At 49.8% G+C, this 18,841-nt stretch overlaps 1 protein-coding gene across 2 annotated transcripts in view; it reads right to left on the bottom strand.

The window, feature by feature from the left end:
* SNX1 (sorting nexin 1) overlaps positions 1–18,841 on the bottom strand; it is a 749,531-nt gene that overhangs the window by 485,459 nt on the left and 245,231 nt on the right. For both annotated transcript variants that reach the window (XM_078684988.1, XM_078684989.1), the window contains exon 5: positions 6,741–6,784. In XM_078684988.1, the coding sequence (XP_078541114.1) occupies positions 6,741–6,784 (44 nt within the window). The remainder of the gene's footprint in view (positions 1–6,740; positions 6,785–18,841) is intronic.

Genomic DNA, 18,841 nt, shown 5'->3' with positions numbered 1-18,841 from the left:
ATTGAATGTATGGAACACACGGAACTGAATGGATATCAGAAACAGTGGGTGACGTTGGCGTGTATGGTGGCGAAGCGTAACATTGCTCAATTATGGGGAGCTAGCCAGTCACCTCAGCCTACCAAGTAGACCCAAGACTTAGACTTGTGTATGTTTAGGGAGAGGGTGGTGTATATGGCTAGGGGTTGTCCGGAGAAATGGGGGAAGATTTGGGGGGCCTGGAATAGTCACTGTGGTGATTTGTGTACACCCCCGACAAGGCTTTGTTCGCCCTAAGTTGGCAGGGTATGCTCAGACGTGAGTCCTTTGCTCACTTTGCCACTGGAATCAAGATAGCCTGGCTGAGGAGGGTTATGAACCTGAAACCGGTCCCAGGATGCTTGTTTCCTGTCCAGGGAAGACATGGCTTGGCAGTTCGGGCTGGACTGTTGCCATGAGGCACAGGGTCAGACTGATTTGCATAGGGTCATGTCTGAACTGAGTGGGCTAAAGAATGGTGATGGATTAAACCCAGATCAGTTGACGGGGGGTGAGTGTTTGATTTGCTCAAACGCTCCGTCCATCATCCCCTTTTGTATCGCCTTACTTGTTGATATGTGTGTGCAGAAACAATTCCCAACAGGTATTACGTAGAGACAGTTTCAATTATGTATGCCATAAGCATTACAAAGGAACAGACACAAGGAGTCAATTGATTTAGGAAAAAGTGGTATTATTCACAGAGGAACAGAAGGGAAAAGATTTTTTCTTATGCAGGTACAGTTTAAACGGCACTGTAAAGATCAGATCTTGTGACAACCCAGTGGCACTTGGTGCAAGGTGCTATATACAGTAAGTGCGGTGAATGTGCAAGTGCTTTTAAAAACAGCATTGGCGACGCATTAGTGACGGTATATACATCAGTTTCAAGCTCCAAACAACAAGTTACAATCACTTGGAAAAACAATTATTTCTGTGGGAGCTTTAAGAGTGGTATGCGTCATATGATTCAGGCTGTGTGGTCGACGGCGTTTCGATCCCCTTTGGTCGGGATCGTCATCAGGACAGAGTTGTCGATGAGTACAGTGAGTGCAGCCAAGCTGGAATGCGTGGCTAGCTGTATTCCGTGGCAGAATTGAGTAGCCGAGTGCTGGTCGCGGTATGCAGAAGGGCGGCTCGCGGGGTTTGACAGCGTCTGAGTAAATCAGTGATTCAGAAGGCAAGGGCTCAACTGGCGTGGCGGCTCACGGCAATGAATACGGGCTGAGATTTCTACATCCTTCTCTACCGCCTGTTCACTTTTTGCTACTCGTTGACCAGAGTTGTGTGGTCAATTTTATGCCATGCTCTGCCAATAATCTTTGAATTAGCTGTGTTAGGGCTATTGGTTCGTAAGAGCTTATATCTAAAAAGAATGGCTCGATGAGCTTTTTGAGTCTGCATTCTTGATTTTATGCCAGGCCTTGATGAACAAGCCTCTCCTGGCAAGGGATTGTTTCTGACATCCGAACTCCAATTAGATCTGCACAGGAGAAGTATATTTGAGGAGTTCAAAGATCTTTCTATAGGATCCCACCATGATCTCATCCACTACTAATACTTCCCTTCTGCATAATAGCTAACTCCCATAGGTTATTGCCTGGATCTATTTTGGCTGTAATACCTAGAGCAGGGGTGTTAAAGTTGGTCCAGCCATTTCCTTTTTTAAATTTCTTTGGGGCAGCATTAGAGCATTCCACTTTTGTTTCAAGGCCTCTTTCTGTGGTTTGAAAGAGCCCTTTTTTTAATCAATGATGATGCCTGAGCATTTGTATCCCGATACAGATGCCAGGCGTTGGCAGGCGATGTGCCAGCTTAATGGTTTTCTTTTCATACTGTGCATTGCCATGGTTTTTGTTTTCTCAAAAGTGATCCTTAGGCCATTGTCTGCAGAGTATGCTTTGGTGACATCAAGAAGGGGTTGCAAACTGATCAGAGTACAGTTTATTAACACGAGGTAATCTGCGTAATGTAGATTGGAGAGGGTTACCACCACCCAGCTTCAGACCGGGAGAGTTGCAAAGGTCCAGTTTTGTTGTTGGCTAAAAAGAGACTGAACAGGGTGGGGCCAAAGATGCATTCCTGCTTCAGGCCCTTGGTAGTTGGGATGGGTCTTGAGAGTTCTGTCCCAGACCCTAGCGTAACTTGCGCCCATGTGTATGTTTGTAGTCGAATCAATAGTTTTGACCCTTCCAGGTCGCTCCACCTACCGCACGGCCCCCGTGTGCTGGCCTCCACCGCTGCTCCTGCTTGCTGCCGCCGCTGATTGCCTCCAGGGACCCCGCCCTCAGGCCTTCCCCCTCGCCGCCTCCTCCGCGCTCTTTCCCGCCTTCCAGACCCCCGCCGCTGCTCCCCTGCGGCCCCGCCCCCTTCCTCTGCTCCGTTCCCCATTCGCCGCCCGCTCCCGCCTCCCAGCTGCTACTCCCTCGTTCCGCCCCCCGACTCTCCATTTGTGGCAGAGTCCGCGCGTGCAGCGTCCACGCGCAGCGGGCGCGCCGATTGTGCGCCAAAGGCAAGCCAATCTGCGCTCGTCTGCGCCTGGACCGCGCCCAGCGCCAGGACCCCTGGCCACCGCCGCCGATGCAAGACTACCCGACAGACCTACGACGCCGCCACTCTCAACGCACTCAATGCCGGCCGGAACCCTGCCTGCTACCGAGCAACCCCAAGACGCACCCACGGACCCTTCGTCTGCTAAGCCTGCCGATTCACCTGCTACCGGACCTGCACCACCCCCGCCAAGTCGAGCACCAGCAGCAACCACCTGAAGTGCATCCTGCTCAACACCCGCTCCGTCCACAGGCACGCCGTGGAACTCTGGGACCTGCTCGACGCAACAGCACCGGACGTCGCCTTCCTCACCGAAACCTAGATGAACGCCTCCTCAGCGCCCGACATCACCATAGCCATCCCGGATGGATACAAGATCACCCGGAAGGACCGCGTCAACCAGACGAGAGGAGGCATCGCCATCGTACACAAGAACACCATACGCATCTCGACGAACTCCGACGAAACCTTCACCGCCGCCGAACACCTGCACTTCCAGATACACACTGACCCCAAGACCACCCTCCGAGGCACCCTCATCTACCGGACACCGGGACCACGCACACAATTCAGCGAAGACATCGCAGACTTCATCAGCCCGCACGCCCTTCCCTCCACCGACTACATCCTCCTAGGGGACCTCAACTTCCACCTGGAGAACAACAACGACAGAAACACCACCGCCCTGCTGGACAACCTCGCCAACCTCGGACTCAAGCAACTAGTGAACACCCCCACCCACTACGCCGGCCACACGCTTGACCCCGTCTTCTCATCCAGCAAGCACATCTCCTTCAGCCACGCCACCGGACTCCACTGGACCGACCACAGCTGCGTCCACTTCAGCTTCAGAAGAACTACGACCCACCACCACCCGCAACAGGTCACCCGCCGAAGCAAGATCACCACCGAGCAGCTCACCGCCTCCCTCAACCAGAACACTCTCACCAGCACAACGGACCCCAACGAAGCAGCCAGCAACCTCACCAAGCGGCTGACCGCCTGCGCCGATGACCTCGCACCACTAAAGAACCCTCCCAGCAGGCCCGGCAGCAAGAAAACCCCCTGGTTCACCGACGAACTCAAGGAATCCAAGAAGAACTGCCGCACCCTCGAGAAAGCCTGGCGGCTCGACCAGACCACAGACAACAGGACCGCCATCAAGCACCCCACCCGCAAACACCATCAGCTGATCCGCGCCACCAAGAAGACGGCACTCAAAGAACGACTGGACAACAACGCCCACGACAGCAAGGAACTCTTCAGCATCGTCAAAGAGTTCTCCAACCACAGCGCCGGAAACAACGACATCACTCCCGCGCAAGACCTCTGCAACTCACTCGCCTCGTTCTTCCACCGCAAGATCGCCGACATACACAGCTTCGACGCACAGACCACGCACCCTACCACCGAACCAACGCCCGCCACCACCACCCTCTGCAACTGGACCCCGATCAGCACCGAAGACACCACCCACACGATGAACTCCATCCACTCCGGATCACCAACCGACCCATGCCCACACCACGTCTTCAACAAAGCCGACGCCATCAGCGCACCCCATCTACGAGACATCATCAACTCCTCCTTCCACACCGCCACCTTCCCGGAAAGCTGGAAGCACGCCGAGCTGACCGCCCTCCTGAAGAAACCAACGGCGGACCCCACCAACCTCAAGAACTACCGTCCCATCTCACTCCTTCCTTTTCCGGCCAAAGTCATCGAGAAGACCGTCAACAGACAGCTTGCCGCCTTCCTCGAGACGAACGGATCCCTTGACCACTCGCAGTCCGGGTTCCGGGCCAACCACAGCACCAAGACCGCCCTAATCGCTGCCACCGACGACATCAGAACCCTGATCGACAACGGGGAAACAGCAGCCCTCATCCTCCTGGACCTCTCAGCGGCGTTCAACACGGTCTGCCACCGCACCCTAGTGAAGCGCCTCAGCAACATCGGAATCTGAGAGAAAGCACTGGAGTGGATCATCTCGTTCCTCGCCGGAAGAACCCAGAGTCCGCTTCCCTCCGTTCAGATCCGAGGCCACCGAAGTCATCTGCGGCGTACCACAAGGATCTTCACTCAGTCCAACCCTCTTCAACGTCTACATGAGCCCCCTCGCAGCCATCGCACGCCAACACAACCTCAACATCATCTCCTACGCCGACGACACCCAGCTGATCCTCTCCCTCACCAACGACCCCACCACCGCCAGAGCCAACCTACATGAAGGGATGGATGAAAGACGTCGCCGACTGGATGAGGAACAGCAGCCTTAAACTGAACCCAGACAAGACGGAAGTCCTCATCCTGGGATCATCAGCCTCCGCCTGGGACGACTCCTGGTGGCCCCCGGCCCTGGGCGCCGCTCCCAAACCAACGGACCACGCACGCAACCTGGGCTTCATCCTGGACTCCTCCCTGTCGATGACCAGACAAGTCAACGCCGTCTCATCCTCATGCTTCAACACCCTGCGCATGCTCCGCAAGATCTTCAGATGGATCCCCACTGAAACCAGGAAGACCGTCACCCAGGCACTCGTCACCAGCCGACTGGACTACGGGAACACTCTCTACGCCGGAACCACAGCCAAACTTCAAAAAAGACTCCAACGCATCCAGAACGCCTCCGCACGACTCATCCTGGACATCCCTCGACACAGCCACATCACCGGACACCTGAGAGACCTGCACTGGCTCCCCGTCAGCAAGAGAATCACGTACAGACTCCTCACCCACGCACACAAGGCTCTCCACGACCTGGGCCCCAAGTACCTCAACGGCCGCATGACCTTCTACACGCCCACCCGCCAGCTACGATCGACCAGCCACGCCCTCGCCACCGTACCACGCATCCGCAGAGCCACCACCGGAGGAAGATCCTTCTCCTACCTGGCAGCCAAGACTTGGAACTCCCTCCCCACCCACCTTCGGCGAACCCAAGACCATCTCTCCTTCAGGAAGCAGCTCAAGTGAGTAGCGCGCTTTACAAATGCCGTGATTGATTGATTGATTGATTGAAAGGAACCGTGGGGCATGTAGACCCAATTTCCCATGATCAATATAATCAAAATCAGCACGGAAGTCTATGAAGCAGAGATATAGTGGACGTTTTGCATTTCTAGACCATCTATTAGTAAGGAAAGGGCCATGATATTCGTTATAGTTCCCATGTGTTTACAAAAGCAGGTTTAGTTTAATAGAATGATCTGATTGTTGCAGTCCATGATGTTAGGTCCTCTAAAATAGTTCCAGCAAAGTATTTTGCCTCGTTGTTAATAAGCGCCACAAGCCTGTAATTTATTGGGATGCTTGTCACCATATTTGTGTATTGGTGAAATTATCGATCCCTCCAAGAGGAGGGGTTTACAGCATACGCTGATATCTGTTGGAAAACTGGCTCATATTTTTCTGACCAATAATTGCTGTCCTGTTTGAATAGTGCAGGTGGAATCCCATTTGGGCCTGATGCCCACTCCGGTCTTCCTTTGGCTGTCGGTCGCTTGATTTGTTGCCTAGTTGGTATGAAAGAATCCACAGAAGGGCCTTTAAGTGGGCATAGGACAAGAACCATACCTACAGTTTTCACTTGCTCTGTGTCGATGAGGGGATCGTGTGTCATTTCTTCTAGAACCTTTGGTAGATTCCGCACCTCCATGTGGAGGTTAAAGTACTCAAGCAGGTACTTTACCTAGACTTCTTACACTATAGAAGAGTGGATCCCTTGGCGTGCGGGGCGCTGCAGCCAGTTACTTTACACCAGAAACGTGTGTGAGCATTACTTTTAATATCTTGGAGAAGTCTTGCCCAGAGTGATTCTGCTCCTGCTATTTTTATTGTCCATTTTAGTTTTTTCAGTATTGCTTTATTCCGTCTCCGCCTTGTTGCAGGCAATCATTACACTGGTTCCATTGAAGTTTTCAGAGTGTGGAGTTTATGCTTCTTTTTAGTGCCTTTACTTAATTTAGTTGCGCAGAAGTAAAAGTATGATGATCCTGCCCCTTGCAGTGACATGTTTCTGCTCGTCATTGGGGTTGCAAATGTATTGGGAAGTCAAGATAATTCTCAAGAAAGCTTTTCACCCAGCACCTGGTGAGCGCTTTGTAATGATGATCTGAAAATTACACAGATGCACATAAAAAACTTGTTTTTTTCATGCATAGGTAACTTACCTGAGTTGAAACTTGATAGGCTACATAAGCATTCATACCATCCCCTAAAGTAAAGAAAGAAAAACACAAAGTTGTAAAGGCACACAGTGAGTTAAGCGTGATAATTTCTCCTTTTTTTCCCCATCTATTCTACTCATTTTTATAATGATTTTATGCAACACACTTTCGGGGACGGTGCCTCGCTAGCAGAAATAATGCAAGGTTATTTTCCACCAAAGATGGTTCCTCTGTAATTTACACAGCAAAGTGCTCCAGAGTAGATGAATGAAAAGCTGGACAATGCAGTCTATTCTGGCTCCACAGGACCAAGAATCTCACTTGGTGCAAAGAGAATGCTTTTGCTATCCACAAACAGGGAAGACAGTTCCACACCACTTACGATGGGTGGATATATTGAGCGGAGATGTTGGGAAGCATCAGTCTTAAGAGTAATATAGACATGGAAAAAAGAGGCAACAAGGCATACCAAGCACCCTTATGTTAGGAAAAATCCAGCCCGTGTCTACGAAAGAAAGCCAGTCTCTGGTGTTCAAAAGGTAATCAAACGTTTGCCCAGAGTGCATCATCCCACAGTCATCTTTTAGCACCTATTCTTTAAAACTCATCTACATGTCCCGCCTGATATCCTCCATGACATTCTCCATTAACTATGCTCAATTCAACACCTGCTCAGACCAACTCTTGTAGGAGTCACAGATAGTTGATTGCACCACCTACAATGACCACTATAAGAAATCAATATTTTGTGCGTAATGGCTATTGCAATACAGTCTTGAATGTTGCTCTGACATACAGCTGAAATGCTTGGACTGCACATTAAAACTCACATGATTAGGACTGCAAATTATTTTTTTTAAATTCTTTTTATTGAGAAACAAAAACAAAAGACGGGCTCTGCATTCCAAACAGTCCCTTCAGTATTTCTTCACACCCAGATTTGGCGCTTTTACGGGCCATCATCACTTGCATCACTACCCTTCTGCCTTTGACCCCTTAACCCTCCCCATTCCCCAGTTAGCTCTGTCCTCTGTAGGCCTGCCAGGCCGCAGACCTTTTCCCATTTATTAGGGCAGCCACTCTCTGTATACATCACATATTCCGCCCTCTGGCACCAGTCCCGGGCCGCCTCCCAATCAGTCACTACTGGCATAGAAGTGGCTCCCCATGTCCAGGCTATGTTTCTCTTAGCCACTCCAGCCACCAGTATACCTGGGCCAGTCGTGCTCACCTTACCCCTAGGAGCAACCATTTAGCTTCTTGGGGGACCTTCATCTCCACAACCCTTGTCATTATTGTAGCCACCCATGCCCAGTAGCCCCGCATGTGCTTGCAGTCCCATAGTACATGAAAACAAGCATTAGGAATGCATTAGGCCTCGGGTTTGTTTTAAGTTAGAGATAATGGCATTGTAAATGGCAATGTGTTTTAGGCACTCTGCCACTTGCCACTCGGCACTCGGCACTCGGCACTCGGCACTCGGCACTCGGCACTCGGCACTCGGCACTCGGCACTCGGCACTCGGCACTCGGCACTCGGCACTCGGCACTCGGCACTCGGCACTCTCCACTCTCCACTCTCCACTCTGCACTCTCCACTCTCCACTCTCCACTCTCCACTCTCCACTCTCCACTCTGCACTCTCCACTCTGCACTCTCCGCACTACCACTCCGCACTACCACTCCGCACTACCACTCCGCACTACCACTCCGCACTACCACTCCGCACTACCACTCCGCACTACCACTCTGCACGAGCAGGGAGACTGTGTTCTCTCCTAGTGAGTGCCTGCAGCTGGCAAAAGCAAGGTGTGAAAAGCCCGGGTTTCATGGTTCGCTGGACGGTGCACGTCTAGCAAGGTAAATTCACCATCTTATTAAAGATGTGGTTGACGAAGACCCAGGTCATCAACATACATAATGTCCTGACTTTGAAGCGGCTATCCATTTGAAAAAAAGAGAAGGTGTATTTATTTATCTCTCCTGTTATTCTTGTTTTTATGCTGCAGTTTGCAGCTAGGACATAATTCCCTGAGCTATTTCACCTGTAGTCTAAAACATGCGGGTTGTACAAGGCTCTAAGCAACAAACTCGCTATCCCACTAGTCTATGTTACACATAAATATGTGATCTACAAATATACGCTATATTCTGAAATAGGCATATTAATCATTTGAACTATTTTAACATTCAAACCTACGGCCAGAGGTTACACACAGATCTCTCGAGCGCAATAACCACAGGTTGCATCTTACCACTATTATACCCCAAGACTTGCAGGTCAGACAGTTGTTTGCAGCAGCTGGTTTATCCCCAAAGAATATTTAATGTAGTCTGTAACCATTACCGTAAGCCCCAGACAACTTTACATTTTGTCAGATTTTTTTTTTTTACAGCTGAGGGTATTACTGCAATACGTAGCGTGGCTGTCCTGAAGTCTTCTGCTCATGGTGCCGCCTTCTGACAATCGCCTTTACCCAATTGGTAGGTTCCTAGATCATATGTCCCCATTAACCGAAATAAAAAAGATGACCGAAAAACGAAGCATAAGAAGTCACGGTCACCTTCAAGGGGTGGAGCGTGTTAAGAACTTTCCTCAAACTTGTGTGGGGTGCAAACTGCTTCTAAAAAGCGTGCTAGCGGTCTTAAGCGAGATAATGATTTATTAAGCGGTGACGTTTTTGTTTAAGACAAGTTCTTGAACTACGAAGAAGAGGCAAGTCTCGTTGGTGGCCACAACTTTAGTATTTAAAAACCCTCCAGTCACACAGATGACGTTTCGTTGTCGGCAGGCCATTCCCTCAGATCTGCCCTCCTCTGAGCAGGTCATCCATCAACCGCAGCAGAAGAATAGCGCGCCGTCACCGACCAGCACTACGGAAACAAAGAGGCCACATCACGCCTCCCAGCTTTCACCGCCTGTTGCCAAGAGCCCTTTCATGCCTCCAACTGCACTCATTTAATAAACACAAACCGAGAAAAAAAAAACACATCAATTGTACACTTCCCTTGCATGTCGCCTTTGTGATTTAAACACATGCATGCAAAACGGACCCTGTCAGAATTAAATTCAACTCGTAGAAAACTTTACTGCGAGAGACCATTTTGAATTCGGGACTATATAACAACTGAACTTGTATTCGAAACAGGCCGTGGTTGAAACATTAATCGAGCTGATGTAACCTACCTGAAATTACAAGTCATAAATTCATAACAGACGTGACAAAATGTTGTCTTTTCGCTATGACACTGATTCGCTATGCCTGTGTGCACGTGAGGAGGACGCGCGCCCGACAAACGCACTGCTCTATGGTGAACGCGCGCACACCATCTGGAATGCATTACACGGCCACCCTGACAGCTCCTAATTAAGATTAATAAGTCTGCCGTGCACGTAACCACAGACAATATGCCATGAAACTGAAATAAATGACGGACGAAAAGTAAATATAGCCTATCACGTCAAGGCTACTAAATAGACAGCACAGCGAAGACGAATCACTAGGCAGATGCCATAAAAAACGCGGCGCGCACTAAGGAATGTGGCAGCCCGGACCCCTTTCAGAATTCTTTTTTTTTTCAAATACATAAGAGCTCGGAAGCTCCGCCCCCACTTCGTGGTGACGTAGGCCCGAGCCCTAAAAAGACCCCTCGCTCCCACACACCCTCCTGCACAGTGGGGAGTCCACTTAACCTATTTTATACACGAGAGTCTGCATATAATAGACCCTATGAAGCACCTTAAACTGGAACAACCTAAACCGCACCCAGATAGCTAGTTTCCGGGGGGCCTAAAGGGCCTCCACCCAGTAATCATCAAGCTGCCCCAGGTCCCCTTCCCATGCTATGTCATCTTCAAGATTCCCCAGGTTCCCCTTCCCATGCTGTCCTCAGGGGGCCTAACCGATCCGGGGAATTATTCATTAATTTCTTGTAAATCAGTGACATTACCTTAGTCGTCAAAGCCTCTGTTAGTATATGGTCCTCTAATGGCGTAGACTTGGGCAACTGCTCACCTTCCTGCAGGTGACATTGCAGGGCATGTCCTGACTTCATGTGTCTAAAGCATTCAGTCTCTGCTAGAACAAACCCCCCTTGCACGTCGGCACATGTTATGTACACCTGATTTCTCCAATCATCCCTCAGGTGTTCTATTCCAGTACGTTCCCATTTCGGTATCCTCCCAGACGCCCGACCTCTGACAGGTGTGTGCTGTACCTGCCAGTGAGCTTCCCTTTCCAGTCCAGACACCAGGTGGCTTCCCTCCATACATCAATGACTACCTTTGTATGTCGCAGCCAAGGTGGGTCCCTCGAATCGCCCCATAAAGAAGTCCCTCATTTTTTTAAAAACATTTTTTGCAGAGTTTTATATAGCGCAAACTAGACCCGAACCGAATCAGGTATCAGAGCGCTTTCCATATTTTTCCAGTTACGTTACATGAAAACACACTTTCATTTTGGGCACAGGGAGATTAAGTGATTTGCCCAGAATCACAGGAGGTTTTGGCGTCATTACCGAGACTCAAACCCAGATCCCCAGGTCCGAGGTTGAGCGCCCTAGCCGTTAGGCCAACTCCTCTCCCCTCATATCCTCATATCCTCTCCCTCATATCCTCCTGGACTCATGCTTGCACCATCTACCCTGTATGCCAGGTCTTGATGATCAGTAAATACCCAGTCATTCACGACAAGCAGCTGCAAGGCCCAGTAGTACTTCTGGATGTCTGGGACCATGAGTCCCCCATTTTACACCAAATGTTGTAGTTTGGCTAGTGTTATTCTGGGTACTTCCCCCCCCACCTCCCGCCTTCCATTTAAGTCTACGGACTTCGTGATCAATTTCTTTGAACATGGTTGGGGGAATTTTGTAAGGCGTGTTCTAAATTATGTAGAGCAATCTTGGAAGGCTCACCATCTTGTAAAGAGCTGCTCTCCCCACCGTCGTCAACGGCAGGTATCCCCAGTGCACCTCATTTCCTCTCAGCCTTTCCAACTGTGGGTCAACATTTTTACTGAAGAACTCCCACGGGTCCTGTGCGATGCAAATTCCTAAATATTTTAACCCCTCCGGTCTCAAGCAATCTCGAGGTGAATGTGGGGTCTACCCACTTTCTCACCCCGCAGAGTGCTGTCGCAGCAAACATAACTGCTAGTAAAGGGGGTGAGCAGCAACTGCCCAGTCAAAGGTCTGTTGGGTAAACAATGCTATTACACTATTGGTTACCCTCATAAATATATGTAAAATCAGCATGTCCCTACTCAAAGTCAGTTTTCCCCTCCCTGGCGAATCCGTGCCAGCGTATTTTTCTCTTCATCCCCACACCCCCATCTAAGATCCCGTTTGCCTCCAGATTGTACAGTGAATCTAACACCCCCAAAGTTGGTCTTATCCCGTTTGCTCACGTGCCCCTAATGGGTGGATGCAGATCTCGCCGGCTGTCCTGTGAGGTGGCTTCCTCTCGCCTGGCCCTTGGATCTATCTTTCTTCTTATCACCTGCAGTCCCTTTCCCTACCAGATTCCAACCTTCCAACTAGTCCCGCGCTTCCTCTGGTGTGGCGAAGTGATGCGTCTTACCCTCTATGATGATCTTTAACTTAGCGGGGTAGAGCATCATGTATTTTAGTTCTTTGGCACGCAGTGATTTTTTAACTTCATTAAAGCTTTTCCATTGTTGCTGCACCTGCAGTATAAAGTCTGAAAAGAAGCGGATCACTGCATTTTCCAGACTCAGGTCTCCTTGTGCTTGCGCCGCCTGTATTACTGAATAGCGATCTCTGAGGTTCAATATAAGGGAGAGTATGGTTCGTGGAGAAGCTTCTGGTCTCCGCATTGGACCCAACGCCCTATGTGTCCTCTCCACATAATAAAAGGTCGAGAAGCGTTTCGGTTTCAACTTGTTGAGGATCAAGTCCTCCAGATACAGGTCCATACTGGGGCCCTCTGTATTGCTCTTCCTTCTTGCTCCTTCAGCCTGGCAGACATGATCGTGCTCTGTTTTGTCAAGGTCAGTACCGGTTCTTCCAGACACTTAGTTGTGGAGAGCAAACCATTTATTCGAGTTTCCACCACTGCTACCTTCTCTGAACTTTTGTGGAAGTCAGCCCGGAGCAGATTGACGTCCATCGTTACAGCAATTAATTTAGGCTCAATAGGGGCTATGAATCGGCGCAGCTCCCGTATGGCAGCCATTATTGTGCACAGGGAAGGTTCCCCGTGCAACCCCCCCACTCCCCAACCCTGAAGTCATGGATTCCCCTTCATGAGTCAATGTCCCAGTTGCAGACATCTTCACAGTGTACTTATCCAGGTTATTTTATTGCTGGGGCTCGGAGGCGGCCCTTCACCATTGCCGAGTCCACAGCCCTCATCTCCTCTCCTACACTCTCAAGCTGTCTCCGTGCCAGTACTCAATCAAATGGAGCACAGTTTCTCAGTGGGCACACCTGCAATCCTTTTTCTTCCGATTTGTGAACTCTTACCGTAAGGACACAAGCATTCACACACGCCAAGGCTCTAGCGCGCCCCGCGCCTCTCAGAGACTCACCGGGTGGCAAGGCCTCACATTCTCTCACCTTGGTCATTTTGCACAGGCTGCCACTACCAGTGGCTCTCCAACTCCTTCCAGTGAGAATTCTCCATGTTGCAAACGTGGGCCCCTCAAATTCCTAAATTCATTTTCGGGCTTGTCCCTGGCCAGTCTTGAGTCACTGGTGAACCAGCTGCAATCTCCTCTCACTCACACTGCCTTATACTTCTCACTGTTTCAGCATGCAGGCTGCAGTCTTGGGCCGCGGCCCGTTTGCCCATCTTGTGTCGGACGTACTACTAATGCTTATTCATAGCCCTCTTAAGGAATTGCAGACCTTCACCGCAGTCGCTTTCTGGTTCCCATCAGCTACCTTCTTGTCTCTGAACCTCTCCCGGACCTCCGGCATCCGCACGTCCCGGACCGGAACCTCCCTTTAAAGTGTCGTCAGCTCGGTTCGACACACAATCTGTCGCTCACCGCAGGTTTCACCCACAACCTCCGTGCTTGTTTGCATTTCCTGTGGGGGGAGCGGATCACTTTGCCCCAAAACCGTAAGGCCGCAGGTGCTGTCTTTCTCAGGCCTCCCTCCATGGGGGAACAATCTCGGCGGGATTGTCTGCCTCACTCCCAAACTTCCAAAGTATCGCTGGGGGGTATAATAGCCCCTCTCTTGCTGGGACAGGGCTGATTTGTCAGGATATCAGTCTGATGGCAGGGGATTAGCCCTGAGCAGAAAGCAGCTCGCTATGGAGGTAGCCATTTTCCTCGGGCTGCAAGCCACACCCCCTAGGACTGCAAATTACAAGTAGCATGAAACTTTAAAGAGCAGTGGCAGATAATCACAACACTATTTGCTCCTTATTTACGCCTGACCAATTGTTTCAAACTGTCCACCACCAAGAGCAGCAACTTCAAACCTCCAAAGTCGACCAATACCTTCAATAAAGCCATCTCCACATCTGAAAGAGCAGGTTCCAAATGTATTGAAGCACAAAGGCATAGTAGGCCACAGCTTACTTGCACAAAAGGTGCAGGCCAGGCCACAGTCTACACACATGTATGACAACATACACAAATGCCATTCCCAAAGGATGTATCCCCAAATAATTACTGCTAACTTTGTGAAATTATTAAAATTGATGAACAAAGGCTCAACCCAAATAGAATAGAGCAATTACTACAAAACTGAAAAGAACTACAAAACATTTGGAGATATATATGGCTCGACAATGTGGATCCGGTTCACTCAACTGTCAAGTTAGTGAAAAACAAGGGGGTCTTTTTAGATACCAACCTTTCCTTAGTGCTACACATTTTACTGCCCAAGCATCCCTCTATTATTATCCTTCAATACTGCACTTGAAAGCCTTATGCTTGTACCAGATATGTTTGGGGCCATGCTTAGGATGAACTTATTGCAGCAACCATTAATGACAGTCATTACACATTGCCAGAAATTTCAAGCATGATGAGGTGTTATGCGTGCAACGACTCATTCACTTTAACATGACAAGACTTTACAGTTACTAGTGTTAATCCCCACAAACCTAGCCTGGGCCATTCACAGCTTTAGAAGACTTGCAACATAAAATGTTTTGACTTGTACATGTCATAGCATTAAAGTTTACCAGGACTGGACACTCCTGCTAGCTATGCTATTCTCAAAATACTTTATTCGAAAAAAAACATTTAATAAAAGTACAATTGTTCAGCATGTAAAGTACATTGCAATATTACAATCCACAGACATAAAAGGAAAAACAGACTATTCTTACTATAGAAGAGAAATATCAAACATCGGGTAAAAGTTTTGACCTGATATACCATGCATTCGCCACATATTTGGCCACCCCACAAACAATATACATTGAAGTAGCATTTGTTAGAATGACACGCATAGCTGTTCTATGGTCCCTCACCCCAAGCTCCCTACAAACAGGTTTCAACCATTTTGCTTTTGGTTGTTTGTAAGCAGCACATGCGAACAGGAAGTGGCCCAACGATTCTTTCGGGCAGGAACAACCTGGACATTTTAGGTCAGTTCCTCTGCGTCCCTTCCACCCTTCCTTGAATGAATTAAGAGGTAATATACCATATCTAAATTTCAAAAACAGCGTTCTATCGCGAGGAACCTGGATAAAATCCAGGAATGGCTCAAGCTTTCTAAGAGGCTTGTGGTCGAGGAAAGTGTTAGTTAAGGGACCCCAATTTGGGTACCTATGTTCATTTGCCACAATCCAGTCCCAATAAAGTTTTTTAACAATTAGTTTAGGTGGAGGCATTTGTGAAATCCAACTATTCTCCAAACCTATAGATATCACCAGCTTCTTTAAATTGTTGAGCCATTTAATTTTATTAGCTACATTCAAACTAATCAGCTCATCCAGAACCAAAGCATAATTAACAAGCATTAGAAATGCAATCGGGCTCGGATTTATTTGAGTTTGAGCTAATGGCATTGTAAATGCCAATGTATTGTTGCTATGTGTTATGGAGTGTGTTCATGTGGTGTGTACTGCCAGTGATCTCCTTGTGAGGGTGCGAATATTGCACAGTTACTGCCTGTGATGTCCTTCTTGTGAGTGTGAGAAGCTTGCACCTCTGCTGCCTGTGGTCTCCTTGTGAGTGTAAGAAGCTTGCACAGCTGCTGCCTGTGATGTCCTACTCACTACTCTACTCTACTCTACTCACTACTCTACTCTACTCACTACTCTACTCTACTCACTACTCACTACTCTACTCACTACTCACTACTCTGCACTCACTACTCACTACTCTACTCACTACTCTACTCACTACTCACTACTCTACTCTCTACTCACTACTCTACTCACTACTCTGCACTCACTACTCACTACTCTGCACTCACTACTCTACTCACTACTATACTCTGCACTCACTACTCACTACTCTACTCACTACTCTACTCACTACTCAACTCACTACTTTCTACTCACTACTCTACTCACTACTCAACTCACTACTCACTTCTCTACTCACTACTCTGCACTCACTACTCACTACTCTGCACTCACTACTCACTACTCTGCACTCACTACTCACTACTCTACTCACTACTCTACTCACTACTCAACTCACTACTCACTACTCACTACTCTGCACTCACTACTTTAGTCACCTCACTACTCTACTCACCTCACTACTCTACTCACTACTCTACTCACTACTCACTACTCTACTCACTACTCACTACTCTGCACTCACTACTCACTACTCTGCACTCACTACTCACTACTCTGCACTCACTACTCACTACTCTGCACTCACTACTCACTACTCTGCACTCACTACTCACTACTCACTACTCTACTCACTACTCTGCACTCACTACTCTGTGTGCCTGGTGAAAGCGTGCACTGACGGCTGGTGGTGTGTGTATGCCTGGTGAAAGTGTGCACTGATGGTTAATGGTGTGTGTGTGCGCCTGGTGAAAGCTTGCAGTGACGGCTGGTGGTGTGTGTGAGCTTGGTGAAAAGCTGATTACCCTGCATACTCACATAGTGATTACCCTGCATACTCAAACACTGCTCACCCTGCACAGTCACACACTGCTTAACCTACACACGCACACACTGCTCACCCTACACACTCACACACTGCTCACCCTACACACTCACACACTGTTAACCCTGCATACTGCTCACCCTGCACGCTCACACACTGCTCACCCTGCAAAGTCACACACTGCTCACCCTGCACACTCACACACTGCTGGCGCTGGACACCAACGTACTGCTCACCCTGCATACTCACACACTGCTGACCCTGCACACTGACACACTGCTGGCCCTGGACACCAACGTACTGCTCACCCTGCATGCTCACACACTGCTGACCCTGCACACACACACACTCCTGGCCCTGGACACCCACATACTGATCACCCTGCATACTTACATACTGATCACCCTGCATACTCACACTCTGCTCACCCTGCATACTCACACTCTGCTCACCCTGCATGCTCACACACTGCTGACCCTGCACACACACACACACTCCTGGCCCTGGACACCCACATACTGATCACCCTGCATACTTACATACTGATCACCCTGCATACTCACACTCTGCTCACCCTGCATACTCGCACTCTGCTCACCCTGCATACTCGCACTCTGCTCACCCTGCATACTCGCACTCTGCTCACCCTGCATACTCGCACTCTGCTCACCCTGCATACTCGCACTCTGCTCACCCTGCATACTCGCACTCTGCTCACCCTGCATACTCGCACTCTGCTCACCCTGCATACTCACACACTGCTGACCCTGCACACTGACACACTGCTGGCCCTGGACACCAACGTACTGCTCACCCTGCATGCTCACACACTGCTGACCCTGCATGCTCACACACTGCTGACCCTGCACACACACACACTCCTGGCCCTGGACACCCACATACTGATCACCCTGCATACTTACATACTGATCACCCTGCATACTCACACTCTGCTCACCCTGCATACTCACACTCTGCTCACCCTGCATACTCACACTCTGCTCACCCTGCATACTCACACTCTGCTCACCCTGCATACTCACACTCTGCTCACCCTGCATACTCGCACTCTGCTCACCCTGCATACTCGCACTCTGCTCACCCTGCATACTCGCACTCTGCTCACCCTGCATACTCGCACTCTGCTCACCCTGCATACTCGCACTCTGCTCACCCTGCATACTCGCACTCTGCTCACCCTGCATACTCGCACTCTGCTCACCCTGCATACTCGCACTCTGCTCACCCTGCATACTCGCACTCTGCTCACCCTGCATACTCGCACTCTGCTCACCCTGCATACTCACACACTGCTGACCCTGCACACTGACACACTGCTGGCCCTGGACACCCGTATACTGATCACCCTGTATACTCGTATACTGATCACCCTGCATACTCAAACACTGCTCACCCTGCATACTCACACACTGCTGACCCTGCACACTGACACACTGCCGGCCCTGGACACCAACATACTGCTCACCCTGCATGCTCACACACTGCTGACCCTGCACACTCACACACTCCTGGCCCTGGACACCCACATACTGATCACCCTGCATACTTACATACTGATCACCCTGCATACTCACACTCTGCTCACCCTGCAAACTCACACTCTGCTCACCCTGCATACTCGCACTCTGCTCACCCTGCATACTCGCACTCTGCTCACCCTGCATACTCGCACTCTGCTCACCCTGCATACTCGCACTCTGCTCACCCTGCATACTCGCACTCTGCTCACCCTGCATACTCGCACTCTGCTCACCCTGCATACTCGCACTCTGCTCACCCTGCATACTCGCACTCTGCTCACCCTGCATACTCGCACTCTGCTCACCCTGCATACTCGCACTCTGCTCACCCTGCATACTCGCACTCTGCTCACCCTGCATACTCGCACTCTGCTCACCCTGCATACTCACACACTGCTGACCCTGCACACTGACACACTGCTGGCCCTGGACACCCGTATACTGATCACCCTGTATACTCGTATACTGATCACCCTGCATACTCAAACACTGCTGACCCTGCACAC

This window comes from Lissotriton helveticus, chromosome 3_2, assembly GCF_964261635.1.
Source record: "Lissotriton helveticus chromosome 3_2, aLisHel1.1, whole genome shotgun sequence".
In the NCBI taxonomy this organism is placed as follows: domain Eukaryota; kingdom Metazoa; phylum Chordata; class Amphibia; order Caudata; family Salamandridae; genus Lissotriton; species Lissotriton helveticus.
Note: the sequence above shows the minus strand (reverse complement) of the source record. Positions and strands in the feature narration are given on the sequence as shown.